The sequence below is a fragment of the Trichosurus vulpecula genome, chromosome 4 (genome assembly GCF_011100635.1).
Source record: "Trichosurus vulpecula isolate mTriVul1 chromosome 4, mTriVul1.pri, whole genome shotgun sequence".
Lineage (NCBI taxonomy): Eukaryota > Metazoa > Chordata > Mammalia > Diprotodontia > Phalangeridae > Trichosurus > Trichosurus vulpecula.
In genome coordinates, this window is record NC_050576.1 from 76,792,457 (window position 1) to 76,806,980 (window position 14,524).

At 39.4% G+C, this 14,524-nt stretch overlaps 1 protein-coding gene across 2 annotated transcripts in view; it reads left to right on the forward strand.

Annotated features, from left to right (window-relative positions):
* Positions 1-14,524, forward strand: part of CACNA1E (calcium voltage-gated channel subunit alpha1 E) — a 405,658-nt gene that overhangs the window by 307,227 nt on the left and 83,907 nt on the right. For both annotated transcript variants that reach the window (XM_036756876.1, XM_036756878.1), the window contains exons 19-24: positions 578-634; positions 1,954-2,586; positions 6,598-6,908; positions 10,059-10,218; positions 10,801-10,930; positions 14,288-14,347. In XM_036756876.1, coding sequence (XP_036612771.1) covers positions 578-634; positions 1,954-2,586; positions 6,598-6,908; positions 10,059-10,218; positions 10,801-10,930; positions 14,288-14,347 — 1,351 coding nt within the window. The remainder of the gene's footprint in view (positions 1-577; positions 635-1,953; positions 2,587-6,597; positions 6,909-10,058; positions 10,219-10,800; positions 10,931-14,287; positions 14,348-14,524) is intronic.

The window sequence follows — 14,524 nt, forward strand, 5'->3', positions numbered from 1 at the left end:
CCCAGAAGGGAATCAATCCCATGCCATTGGCTCCAGGCATTTGGGGTCTTACTTCCAGTATTCATATGACATGTGCATGGCTATACCTTAAGTGTTCACCTAAGTGCTTTGAGAGATTGCAATAGGGTATGTTTTGGGAATGACATGTCTATGGGCACATAGGTGTATGAATGCGCCTTGTTATACTGGATATGATTGTGAATATGTTTGAGAAGTTTATGAGGTATACAAAATAAGTTTTCATGTATATACATCCCGGTGAAGATAATACTGCCAGTTTGGCATGACTTTTTAGCATCTGAGTTCATATATGATATAGAATGTTATAAGCCTTTTGCCTGCGCATGTGTATTATAAAGACAGGAGCCATGTATTTGCAGATAGTTCTAGGATCCAAAGTTTACACTTTGAAGAATTGGGGAGCTGGGTGAATTGGGTGACTCCTAAGGGCCCAAAACAAGCATATAAAATATGTGTGTACATGAGGAGGGGTCTGCACTCCTCTTTGGAAATATGTTGGTCTCTGTGGGGATTTTAAAGCTGGGGTGAACTGAACCTGTCCATTTTTCTTTCCCAGAAGAGACAGAAGGAGGAGACACCACATGTCGATGTGGGAGCCACGCAGCAGCCACCTGTATGTGTGTACATGTTTGTGTGTTGTGAGTGGTTATGTGTGGTCACAGGAACAATGTCATCTTTGTCCTTGCTATGGACAAAATGGTACAACGGGTGTGTGCTTATCAGTGGGAATGTGTTCTGTGTACAGGTGTTTATGTATGCATCGCTGCATACCTTTCAGTGTGTGGGTATGTCTGTGTGCATTTAAGGCATATAGGCTCATGTGTTGTTGTCCATTCCTTTTGGCTTATGAGTGAGCATATGTTGGTACATACATGGAGGTGGGTCTGCCTCCTTAGGATATGCATCTGTGTGTGCCACATATGTAGGTGTGAATACAGATGTGCGTGAGTGTGTTTGATCATCATAGTTTGTATGAGTGGGCCCATATGCTGTTTCTGTGCATGTGGGTCCGGGGGGACATGGCCGTGTGTGAGCCTATTCTCATGTGCACTTCTGTATGTGTTCATGTATGTGGGCTCTTTTGAGCATGTAAGTGCCTATAGAAGCCGTGCCCAGTTGTAGTCCATCTGACAACAGCAGGCATTGATGTATCATACCAGGTTAGCACCCAAAGGTTCAGGTGACTCTCCTTGGGCATTGGGTGGCACCGCTAGCCAGTTCTGCTCATTTTGGCGGAGAGGGGATGCATGCTATAACCATACATAATGTTATGACACCCCACTGCACTCCAATTCTGACTCTTTTACTTGTGTCTAACACTGTAATTTTCAGTCTTTATTCCCTGGTGGCCCACCACACCTAGCGGCATTAATAATTGTGAAGCAGCACCCCAGTTAAGGGCCAGGGTAGAAGGGAAAGAGAGACGGTATCGGCCAGAACTGAGGACTGGATTGGGGTGTGACTGAGATATGTGAGAAAGAGGGGTAAAATATTCAAGTGGATGAGAGGAAAGAGAGAAGGGGAATGACAAGGAGACAAGGCAAGGTAGATGATGTATGGCAGACAGAGGAATATGGAGCTCAACCCTGGAGCTGTTGGGCTCTCCTCTACCCCCCACCAGAGCTTCCCAATCTCCTTCCTTTGTGACTACAAAGTAGACATCAAGCTGAAAAAAATATCCCTGGCACATGAGTTTGGAAGCAATCCACATTTATTCACATACACATGCAGTTTTTTTTACTGCTCCATGAGCTTATGTCTTAATGTGCTTCACGTTTACAGGTCCTGGGCTCTCTCACATTTGTCCGTCACCATGCACCCCACCCTGTACCTGCCCTTTGAGGGCTACCTCAGGGCCCCATGCTTGCTGTCTGCCCTGGCTCCTGTCCTTTAAGCTCTAATCCATCCCTTTGATTTGTTTCCCTTTATCAGGAGGGAGAGGAGAAGACGTCACCACATGTCTGTGTGGGAACAGCGTACCAGTCAGCTGAGAAGACACATGCAGATGTCCAGCCAGGAAGGCATCAACAAGGATGAACCCCCTCCCATGAATCCCCTCAACCCCTTGAATCCCCTTAGCCCTCTCAATCCCCTCAATGCTCATCCTAGTCTCTATAGGAGGCCCAAGCCTTTAGAGGGACTGGGACTGGAGAAGTTTGAAGAGGAGCATGGAAACCGTGGGGACTTTCATAAGGGGGAAGGGATGCAACAATCAGAAGACCAGAAGAGTCCTGTGTCTAGGCTCAAGAGGGAGCAGCCATGGCTCTCTAAGCCATGCCATGGAAACTGTGACCCAACAGAGCAGGAATCAGGAGTTGGAGAGGCAGTGGTGGGCTATGAGGAGCGGGCCCGACACCGGCAGAGTCAGCGCCGTAGCCGACACCGTCGAGTCCGGACTGAAATCAAGGAACAGGCCACTAGCGCTGAAAGCAGGTCTGGGAGCCAGGAGAGAGGCCTGGAAGAAGGAACAACAGCTGAGGGGGAGAAGAAGAGAGACTCTAAGGGAAGTCAGGAGGGGAAGGAGGTTTCTATTCATGAGGAAGAGAGAAGCAAAGAGTTAAAGAGGTACGAAGAAATAATGCTGTGAATGGGGGTGGCATTGACAGAACAAGATGGCCTTGTTTTAATCTTTGCTCTATTCCTGACCTAATATGGGACATTGGGCGGTCATTACAATCATCTGTGATTCAAATTCTCCACTCACAAAATGAGGATAAAATACCTTTCTCTTTCCTTCCTACATCATCAAGTTGTTATGGCAATAAAATGAGAAAATAGAAGGGAAAGCATTTTGAAAATAACTGCCATACTTTCTTAGTCCTGTTTCCCAATGCCTACTATCCCTCATACTGTGAACGTAAAAAGACATAAACATCTGCCTCTAGCATGCACACTCCAAGTTTACCCCACACTCAGGTACAATCCATCAATGAATCAATCAACACATTTGTTTAGATGTTCTAGATTCTGGAGATTCAAAGACAAAAAAACAGAACAAAACTCAAAACAAAAAATCCCGGTCTTCAAGGGCCTTACATTGTATTGGAGGAAACAACGTGTACATATATAAATAAATATAATAGTACAAAGTCAAGCGTTCTGAAGGGCTCCATGATAGTTGGTGAGCTCACTGAGGATATAGAAAGAGAAGAGAAGATGGTTCAAGACAGAACCTTGTGGCATACCTGCAATTAGGGATTGAGACAGGGATGAGAGGGAAAGGAAACTGAGAAGAAATAGCTTGAGGGTAGAGGGAGGAGCCATTGTTAACTGCAGAGAGGTCACAAGGGACAAGGACTGAGAAGAAGTTATATTTAGCAATTAAAAGAGCATCAGTAATTTTGGAGAGAAGAATTTCAGTTGACTGACAAGGTCATAAGCTAGATGGCAAGGGTTTGAGAAATGAGCAGGAGAAGAAGTAGAGGAAGATTTTCCTCAGAGTTTGGCTATGAAAGGAAGGAGAAATACAGGATGGACAATAGCTTTAGGGTATATCAGGGTCAAGTTAGGGTTTTTTTAAGGATGTGGGAGACATGGCAATGTTTAAATGCAGCATCTGAGGAACTGGTAGATAGGTAAAGATAGAAGACTGGAGTGGAAGATGTGTAAAGGGGCAATCTGCTGGAGGATGTGGCAAAGAATGAGATAAAAGACAAATGTAGAGAGATTGGCTTTATTGATGAGAAATGTTACCTCTTTATCAGAAACTGGAGTAAGGCAGGAGGGAATGGGAAATGATGTGAAGTAGTTTTGAGATTCCGAGTAAGGGAAAAAAGAGATTATGGCAAATATCTTCTATTTTCTCAGTAAAGTGTTAGGTGAGGTCATCTGCTGAGAAAGGAAAGGGAGGTGTGGGAGGCTTGAGGAGAGAAGGGAATTGTCTGAACATCCTCCGTGGGTAGTGTGATAGTCTTTTAGGGAATAGTAGAAAGATTGCCATGAAGAAACACCGGTCAATTGAGGTTAGATGGCACAGATTTGTAGTGGACCCTGCCTACAAGGTTGTGTAACTTCCTTCCCTACGATGCTGAAGCACCTGCAGAGAAGGAGTGGGAGTAACTCCTGCTTGTAGTTTGTTAAGATGTGAGTGACAAGGACAGTGGGGAAAGGAATGTAAGAGTAGAGGACAATATAAAGCTGAAATGGTTAGCTGTACAGTCAAGATTTGGAAGGGAAGAAAGTGAATCCAAAGCAGGGGTGATAGCCTGGAAGAACACCAGGGTTGGAGAGATTGGTGGTCACTGTAAGGAAGCAAAATAAGTTTAGGAAGAGTGAGGGAATGATAGGAGATTATGGTGAGAGAGAGGAATGTCAGGGTTCCTTATGGTGCAAGCAGAACACTTCCCTGGTGTGATAATAAGGTCAAGGGTGTGATCATTTCTGTGTGTGGTTGGGATAAAGTGAAGGAGAAGGTAATGAGAGGTAGAGTCTGATTAACTGAGAAGTCAAAGTGTTTGAGGGAACAACAGTATGTATATTGAAGTCCCTTTCTACAATGGTAGGTGTTGGGTTGAAAAAGAAGGCTGTGAGCTGAGTACTCAAATTGCTTGATTCTTCAATGAAATAAAATGAAAAAAAAAGAATTTTGAAGAAGAAAGACTGAAAGTGCTACATTTCACTTAGAGTCCACATCCTGCCCTTTTAGGTTGGACTTGAAGTCAGAAATACCTGCATTCAAATCCTACTTCATATACTTAGTACCTACATGACCCCAGGCAAGTCACTTAAGCCTCAGGTTCTTCATCCATGAAGTGGAGATAGCAATAGCCCCTACCTCTAAGGGTTGTTATGAGAATCAAATGAGATAATATTTGTAAATCATTGCAAACCCTAAAATTCTATACACAAGTGGTCTAACTGTCATTATAACTAGAAGCATTTTAGGGGGGAAGGGGTATCCAAGGAAGTCCAAGTAAAATGTTAGCAGAGCCAGGCAGAGAACCCTAATTCAGAATTCTTACTTCAAATTCCATGCTGCCTTTGTGGGCAGGGCCTTGTAATATCAGTACTACTTTTGTTATTGTTATTGTTGTTTATGAATAGCTTTATCAATACCACTTATATACACATAGTATGTATTATCAGATTTTTTCCTTATGAATATAATTCTCATTTTACAGATGAGGAAAATTAGATTCAGAGAGTTGAAGGACTTGCTCAAAATCACCTGGCTAAGAAGGGCGTGGTGGTGTAGGAACTTAGCACAGGATTTTTTGCTCCAAATGCAGTACTCAAATCTCCTATGGTATCCCCAGAGCAGAGGTGGAGAACCCCTTGCTAAGTAGTACAGAGGACAGAACAAAGAAATAAACATTTGCCATTCCAACACCCCAACCTCATGAGTAGTGGAAGTAATCTTTGTGTGGAAAATCAGAGAATGAGGATCACCATCTAGCTAAAAACTTCTAGCTCTTATCTGTCTTTTCAAATGTTGTTTTCCCTCACAGTCTATGATTCTCTTCCTTTTTTCGATCTATATTTGCTTTCTTCTCAAATGCCAGCTTCTTCTACTTCCTCCTCCCTGACTCCAGACTCAAAGTCTCATGAATTCATTGATAAGGGATTCAAAAACATGTCATGTAATTTTAGAATGAATTAAATGAGATGTAAATAGTCAAATACTCTGTGATCTCATCATTGTGGATCCTTGTTCTTCCACCTGCCATCTGCGTGACCTTTTACAAGTCACTTAGTTTTGTCAAACCCCACTTTCTTCATCTGTTAAATAAGGAGGTTAGACAAGTCCAAACTGCCTCTAAATCTTTGATTTTGTAGTCCTAAATTCTATCCAGATAGAAATAATTACCCAGGCAGGCTTGTCTAACCTCAAAAAAAGGAAATGGGCTGGTACCATGGTGAAAAAGAGGGCTGGAAGGTGGGCAGTCTATATGCTCCATTAGGATCCTCATCATGTCCAGAGATAATAAGAAAGAGACACAGAAGGCCCAGGAAAATACATGGGTTGGTCCCACTGGACTCTGCACTGGTCAGAGCACATCTAGAGTATTGGATTCCATTCAGGGAACCACCTTTTAAGAAGGATATTAACAAACTGGGATATATCTTGAGGAGGAGATCTGAATGTTGAAAGGATTGGAGGCTATGTATGGTATATAAGAATTGGCTAAAGGAATGGAGAATGTCCAGCCTAGAGAAGAGAACGATTGTGATGGGACACTTTGTTTTAGATATCAAGTGATGATAGACATTGTGTTTGAAGTATGGTCTTTTAGAAAATGAATTGAACTTTATTGGACTTGACCTCAGAAACTAGAACCAGGAGCAGTAGGTGGGAGTGACAGGGAATGAGACTTAGCATAAGGAAGAATGTACTAAGAACTAAACCTGAACAAAAATTGAATGGGGCTCCGAGAGGCTAGTGAATAACCAATTGTCTGAGATTTTGTGGAGAGGATTGCTGTTCAGACATGGGTTGGACTAAGTGAAAGTCTGATTCTTCTGCCAATGTCCCCAATCCAAAAATGAGCTTCCATTCCTCTTTTAACTAGCAAATCACCACACCTTTTCCTCCTTTTCATTTTTTACCCTCCCCCCACCCCGCCTTTTTCTTCTCAGAACAAACAGCCTTATGGTTCCTGGAGGCCGTGGGCTGTCAACACTTGCTGATGAAATGAGGACCCCCTTGGTCCTCTCTCCTCCAGATCTAGAAACAGGAAAGGACACCAGCCTGACAGAGCAGGAGCAGGAGGGTACCAGCGAACAAGCTCTTCTGGAAGATGTGCAGCTGGATATGGGCCGGGCTATCAGCCGCAGTGAGCCTGACCTTTCCTCCGTAACGACCAACATGGAGAAAGGCACAGAGAGCACCAGCGTTGCTGTCACCATCCCTGACGTGGGCACCTTGGTGGACTCCACTGTGGTGCACAGTGAGGACATTCCCCTACCCTGTCGATTCATTTACTGTTACAGCCCTTTCACTATGTGATTGGTTTGCTCTTTTCTCCTGATCATCTAAGCCCCGGGGGAATAAGAATGGGAACAGTATACACCTAGAGTTCATCTAGTTCAAACTTCATACTCAAACAAATTAAAAAACAAAAGCAGAGAGCTGAGATAACTTTCCCAACGTCATACAGGTAGTCAGAGGCTGAGTCAGTCCTCAAACCTAGATTTCCATCAGTTCGGTTCTTTTTGTTTGCTGCACCATGTTCACCAAATGTGGTAGAAGGAGCACCGCAATGGAAGTCAGGAAACCTGGGAGTCCCGATGCTGCCACTAATGTCTGACTTTGGGCAGCCCCTTAAACCTCTTTGTGCCTTAACTTCTTCATCTATAAAATTAAAGGTGGCAGTAAAGTGATTTCTAAGGATCTTTCCTTAGAAATTATATAGAGTATAGAAATTCTATTTCTATAATTAGATTAAATAGCCATCCCTGGAAACTTCATAGAGTCCTGACATAATCATGCAATCTCTTATTCTCGCTTCCAAATTCCCCTGGTTAGGAGACAGTTATTACCATTACAACCCAGAAAAAGGAAATACAGAAATAAAATACTCCCACCCAGAGACTCTACACTCTAAATTCCCATAATTACTAGATGATTTCCAGGGTGTCTTTTTTCTTTCCTTATTTCCTTCATTACTTTGTTCTTTTCTACTCCAGAACTGCTTTCACTGCCTTTATCTCTTTTATTCTCTCCATCCTTTTTCTTTCTGTCTCCCATTGTGTTTTCTGTTATTTCAGCTTCTTATGCATAGTGTAGTAGAAAGAGACTTGAATTTGGAATCAGAGAACATCGAACCCAATCCCATCTTTGATAATTACTACTAGAGTAATCTCACCCAAGTCCCTTCACCTTGATAGGGCTCGCCTGTAAAATCAGGAGTTTGGACTAGATGGCCTCAGAGGTTCCTTTATGTTTTAAATGGATGGTCCTATGACTCTATAGACTCTTCCAAAGAATTTTAGAAAAGTGAAATCTCCCCCTTCTTTGTGAATATCATAATCATCCCACAGGATTTCAGATCTAGCATCTTCTGTTTCCGTCTAGCTAAAAAGTTAGAAGAAAGCTTGACCTTATTGCTCAGGAGAGAGATTTTAAATACTCTTTAGATTTTGGAATATGGAATTTAGATTCAGAATTTAAATTTTAAATCCTGGAATCTAACTCTACTGCTATCCTGAATACATAAGGACGTAGGCAGAAGAGTATGGAAGGCTATGGATTGGGACATAAGTGAGACTGTGTAAGACCTTTCTGATGACTCTAGAATCATAGGAATTTAGAATTGGAATGGACCTATGAAATTATTTTGTTCAACTCTCCCATTTTATAGATGAAGAAACCTGGGTCCCCAGACATTATATAACTTGCCTAATATTACAAATCTAGTCAGCCACAGGTCTGAAAATCCAGCCCAGATTTCCAGATTCCTAGTCCAGTGCTGATTCTACTATGTCACAGGGCTTAAAGACATTAGAACTTAACTCTTAATAGTATAGGGGTAGGGGGTTAGGAGGGAGGGGAGATCAGGGCATATTAGGCTATATTATTACAAAACTTTTTGATAACTTCCTGTCACAATAGCTTCTCATATAGCATTGGAGCATTGTCTGCAACAGAGATTCATAGAATTCTGACACAGTGATGCAATCTCTTATTCACTCTTCCAAATCCTCCGGGTTAGGAGGATTATGACATAATATAATATAACATATATAATATATAGTATAATATAGCATAGTGTGATATAATAAAACATAGTATAGTATAACATAGTGTAGTGTGATATGATATGCTATGATATAGTATAATATAATATAACAGTATAACACAGTATAGTATGATATGATATAATATAATATAAGATAGTATAACATAGTATAGTATGATATGATATGACATAATATAATATAACATATATAATATATAGTATAATATAATATAGCATAGTGTGATATAATAGAACATAGTATAGTATAACATAGTGTAGTGTGATATATGATATGATATAATATAATATAACATAGTATAGTATGATATGATATGATATGATATATGATATGATATAATATGATATGATATGATATGATATAATATAATATAATATAATATAATATAATATAATATAATATAATATAATATAATATAATATAATATAATATAATATAACATAGTATAGTATGATATGATATGATATAATATAATATAATATAACATATAATATAATAGTATGATATGATATAATATAATATAATATAATATAATATAACATAATATAACATAGTATAGTATGATATGATATAATATAATATAACAGTATAACATAGTATAGTATGGTATGATATGATATAATATAATATAATATAACATAGTATAACATAGTATAGTATGATATGATATGATATAATATAACAGTATAACATAGTATAGTATGATATGATGATAAAATATATTATAATGTAATATAACATAGCATAGTATAACAGTATAGTATGATATGATATGATATGATATGATATGATATGATATGATATGATATAATATAATATAGTATAGTATGATATGATGATAAAATATATTATAATGTAATATAACATAGTATAGCATTATGGTATGATATATGATATGATATGATATGATATATGATATGATGTGATATGATATGATATGATATATCATTATCATATAATCATATATGATAATCATATCATATCATATCATATCATATAGTAACATTGTCTATAACTCTGGGTGATCAGACACCTATCCCTTTGTGATAGCGTTAATCTCTTGTTGGCTACTTTGATTAGCAAGCTCCTTGTTTCCTACAGTTTTCCATGTCATGAAGAAGGTTATGCATGACAGGTGACAGACTAAGGGGGAGACAAAGTGAGCTTTCTAGTATTTGCCTCAGCTTGATTCTTCTTCAGTGGCTTATGGAGTTTCCATAAGTCATTACGGTGTCTCCCTCAGCTACCTCCGCCCAAATGCCTAGGAACCCGCTTGCTGCTCTAGTACTACTTTGGCAGGTAGCATAGCCTGCAAACGACCATGTTTGTTCCTCTTGCAGTTAGCAACAAGACAGATGGAGAAGCCAGCCCCTTGAAGGAGGCAGAGATTAAAGAGGATGGAGAAGAAATTGAGAAGAAGCGAAAGAAGGAAAAGAGCACAAGCACTGGCAAAGCGATGGTGCCCCACAGCTCCATGTTCATCTTCAGCACCACCAACCCGTAAGACACCCTGCTTTGCTTTCCTTCCTTTAGGGTGCCCAGGAACAGCTACATGGGAATAGGGTAGGGAGGGAAAAAATTGAGAGGAGGGAAAGATAGGCTTTTCTAGGTTTTTCAAATAGAGCGTGGCCCTCTGCAGCCTTCTGAGATAAGAGAAAAATGATGTGTTGTCTATTAGTTGACTTGTAGAACTAATCAATTTATGGACTATGAACCAACCTAAGTAGTGCTTAGCAGCAAGAAAGAATGAGGAACGCATTGAAGGCTGGAAATAAGAATAACTGGGGGTCAGCACATCTAGATGTTCTGAGTTTACTCTCACTGGCTTCAGATGTCTAAGAAGGCTCAGACATGCTTACGTAGAGTTTGTGTCTTGGCTTACATACTGTAGCCTCTAACCAATCTGATTGCCTTCCCCCACTGGGACATTAAATCAAAGGTGGTGCCTGGGAAATTAAATTGTGTTCCCTTGTGCTTTATGTTGGCAAAAGTCCAGCCCAATGAAGGGGCCTAGAGTCTGGGGAGCCAAGGGAGAGGGCTAGAGTGAGGTGCCAGCTCATTGGTGATTTGGCTGTCCCACAGGATTCGAAGGGCATGCCACTACATTGTGAATCTACGCTACTTTGAGATGTGCATCCTTTTGGTTATTGCAGCCAGCAGCATCGCCTTGGCTGCTGAGGATCCTGTCCTGACCAACTCAGAGCGGAACAAAGTGGGTGAATGGGGACTGCTCACCAACCCTTTCCCTAACTTGTGCTTCCATCCTTGGTCTTCACTCTTCTCTCCTCTCCTCCTTTTCTCTCCTCCTCACCCCATACCCCTTTCCAGAAGCCCTGGGGGACAGATAAAGGAAAAAAAAACTTTACAATTTAAAAGATTAATCAGTGGCAATAAAGTACTGAGAACTGCTTATATCCCTGGCCTTTGTTATACCCATTAATCACAGAACGCTAGGGCTTATAGTTCCTCTTGATCACACTGACATTATTCTCTTTTTGTGATTAGGCTGCCATACAGAGCTTTCAGGTGTTTGGAGGAAGCAAGTGACCATCAGTGGGGCAAGACATGGGTCCAGCACAGGAATATGTGTGTATATCTAAACATCAGGAGACAGAAAAGAATAAATCAGGGACTAGGAACAATAGAGATTCCAGGGACTTTAGCTAGACAGGAATGGAGGAGATAATGAACGTGAGTCATTTCATACCCAAGAAGTTATTGTCTTGGAGAGTGAAATGTTCTTTTAAAAAGAAATGGACTTCAATATGAAAATGATTAAGAAAAAAAAAACAGGAGATTTGTGACCAAATGTTTAAGGAGTTTGTAAAGTTAAAAATTGTCACAAAGAAGAGAAACGGAAGAGAGAGTATCATTGAATAGTTGAAGCTAAAAGACAGGTATATCTTCTCTGAGAAGAAAGTTACTGCTTATTCTCCAGGAATGTCAGCATAGGTATATAGAGTCTGTCAAGCGAAAACCATCCAGCAAGGGTCAAAATAAGAAGAAACAAGTAGTGGTGGTTGGTTACTCTCTGCTGAGAGGTACAAACATACATTTATGTTGAATGATAACAACAGTAGAAAGATATATTGTCTTCCCAGGGAAAGCCCAGCTTTTATCAGACTGGATAGCTACTACGCCTTTGCAGTGATTCATTGGGGTGCACATATTGCTGCAAGAAGAAATTGAAAAAGTATTACTAAATATTGGATGAGAAACTGAAGACCTCGGGGCAAAGGCAATGCTTCAGTCACTGCTTCTGACTTAAATCAAGGCCTTCAGAAGGTGGATTTTGGAAGTGAAGGACTATTTAAAAAGATGGTACCTGAGAACAGAATTTGGATTTTTTTTTACCACAGAGTAAAATATAAGAGTGATAGGCTTCTGTTAAGGACTGAATGTATCTCACTAGGCCTGGTAAGAATATATTTGCCTTGAGTATAAAAGATTTACTCGAAAAGACTTTTAAAAAAGGAAAGGAGAAAACTTCTAGAAATATACACCAAGTTAAATACAACAAAGAGTAGCTATAATACAAGAAGGAAATAATAGTAGGGGCAGTGAGAAACTCAGAGGACAGAATATCCAAGAAAGTAAACAGCAATAAAACCTGGGTGTCTATACATAAATACACAAAGTATATATAGTATCAAGCAAGGTGTATTATATAGATTCTAATGTAAGGGGGCAGGTTGAGATGAGATCTATGACTAGACTATGGCTCCAGAAAGACATAATTTATTTAAAAGGGAACAGAGAATGGAACTCAATAATCTGGTGTTTGCTAAGCCAGAAAATATAAACTGCTTGGGGAAGAACTCCCTAGTTGACAGAAACTACTGGGAAAACTGGGAAGCATTCTGGCAGAAATTAGGCTTAAACCAATATTTTATATCATAGATCACATTTTAAAGTGGACACGTGACCTAAATATTAAAGTTCATACAATTTTAAAAAAATAAAAGAGAAACAGCTCATATTCCTTTCATGACTCCGGGTAGATACATTCTTACTCAAGCAAGATATAAAGGGAATTACCAAAGATTAAAATAGATAATGTGTGTATAGTTATTCCAATGTATTTGGTTTTCTTTGTAGCCCTATGCATTTTATTTATTTCATTTCATTTTATACATTTAAACATTCCAAGGAATCCATTGGCCTTTCTAGATTGTCAAAAGATCTATAATAGGAAAAAAAGGTAGGAAAAATGTAGAGGAAAAGTCAAGAATTACTCTTCTAGAATATATTGTTAAATGAGTGGTTAAGAAACATTTAGAAAAGGAAATAATTGCAAAGAGCCAGCATGACATCGTTAAGAATCTGTCCTGCCAACCTAATCTCATTTCCTTTAATAATAGAATTGTTTGGTAGATAAAGAGGATAGTATTAATATAGTTTGCCAGATTTGAGCAATGCATTTGATAAAGTATTTTTGTTACTCCAATGAGAGATGGACTAGAAAACAGTATGGTTAGGTTGAACTAATTTCCTGGTTTTATCTAAAAAAGTTAATAATGATTTAATATCAACATGGTAGATCTCCAGTGGAGTATTCTTGTAATCTGTGCTTGGACCTGTGCTGTTTAATATTTTTATTGACTTGGACAAAGAGATAAATAGTATCCTTGTCAGATTTATGAAGATGACACAAATCCAGAAGGGATAGCTAACCCATTGCATTCAGTATCCAAAAAGATCTTGACAGGCTAGAACCCTGCACCACTTCTAATAAGACTATATTTGATAGAGATAAATGTAAAGTCTTACACTTAGGTTCAAAAAATCAGTCTCATAAATACAAAGCGGGAGAGGTATAGATCAATAATAGTTCATCTGAAAAAGACACAGGATTTTTAGTAGGCTCAGTCCCAACATAAATCAACAGTTGTGATATGGAAGCCAATATAGGGAAGACAATCAATCTTAAGCTGCATTAAAAGAAGCATCATGTCCAGGATTGGGGAGGGTATAGTATACAAAGGGCTTTATATGAAGTTTCTATTTATATGAAGTTTCTGACACCTATACGTATTTAAAGAGGATTAGACTCGTTCTACTTGGCCTCAAAGGGCAGAACTAGGAACAAGTGTTTAAGTTTTAAGGAGGAAGTTTAAGCGTAATGAAAGGGAAACATTTTGACAATTAGAGCTATCTATAAATGGAAGAGGCTGACTTGGGAGATTATAATGGGTTTTCTCTCCTTGGAGGTCTTCAAGCAAATGTTGATGATGACTTCTCAGGTATGTTGTAGGCAACACTCCTAAAGAGTTATGCATTGGATTAAATGGTTTCTGAAGTTACGTCCAACTCTCAATTTCTGGATAAGGAGAGGGAATAATAACAGCCAAGGACAAGACTTAGGTTTTCATGGCCCCAGGAAAGACTCTGCCATTTCAATTTGATCTCTTTCTGTAAGATAATAGTTCTGAACAATTGCTCCATAGTATAAGGGTTTGAAGATATGTGGAGTATACATGGAAACATGTAAGTAACTATAGGTGAGCCTTTTTATGCTGGTGATCAAAGCTCATCTCTGCCCCTAAATTTTTACTGGTTTGTTTTGCAGGTCCTGAGGTATTTTGATTATGTTTTCACTGGTGTATTCACTTTTGAGATGGTCATAAAGGTGAGAATCTTGCAAGAAACAGGAAGCTTTCTAGGGGTTGGGTACTGGTGGGTGGATAAAGTGGAAGGTCAAATTCTGTAATTGGGCTCAGGACCCATGTTTGTTCTTCTAATCCTGAGCCTGCCCCAATTGCCATTGAATGAACTGACATAATGACCTCATGATCGCTTCTCTAGC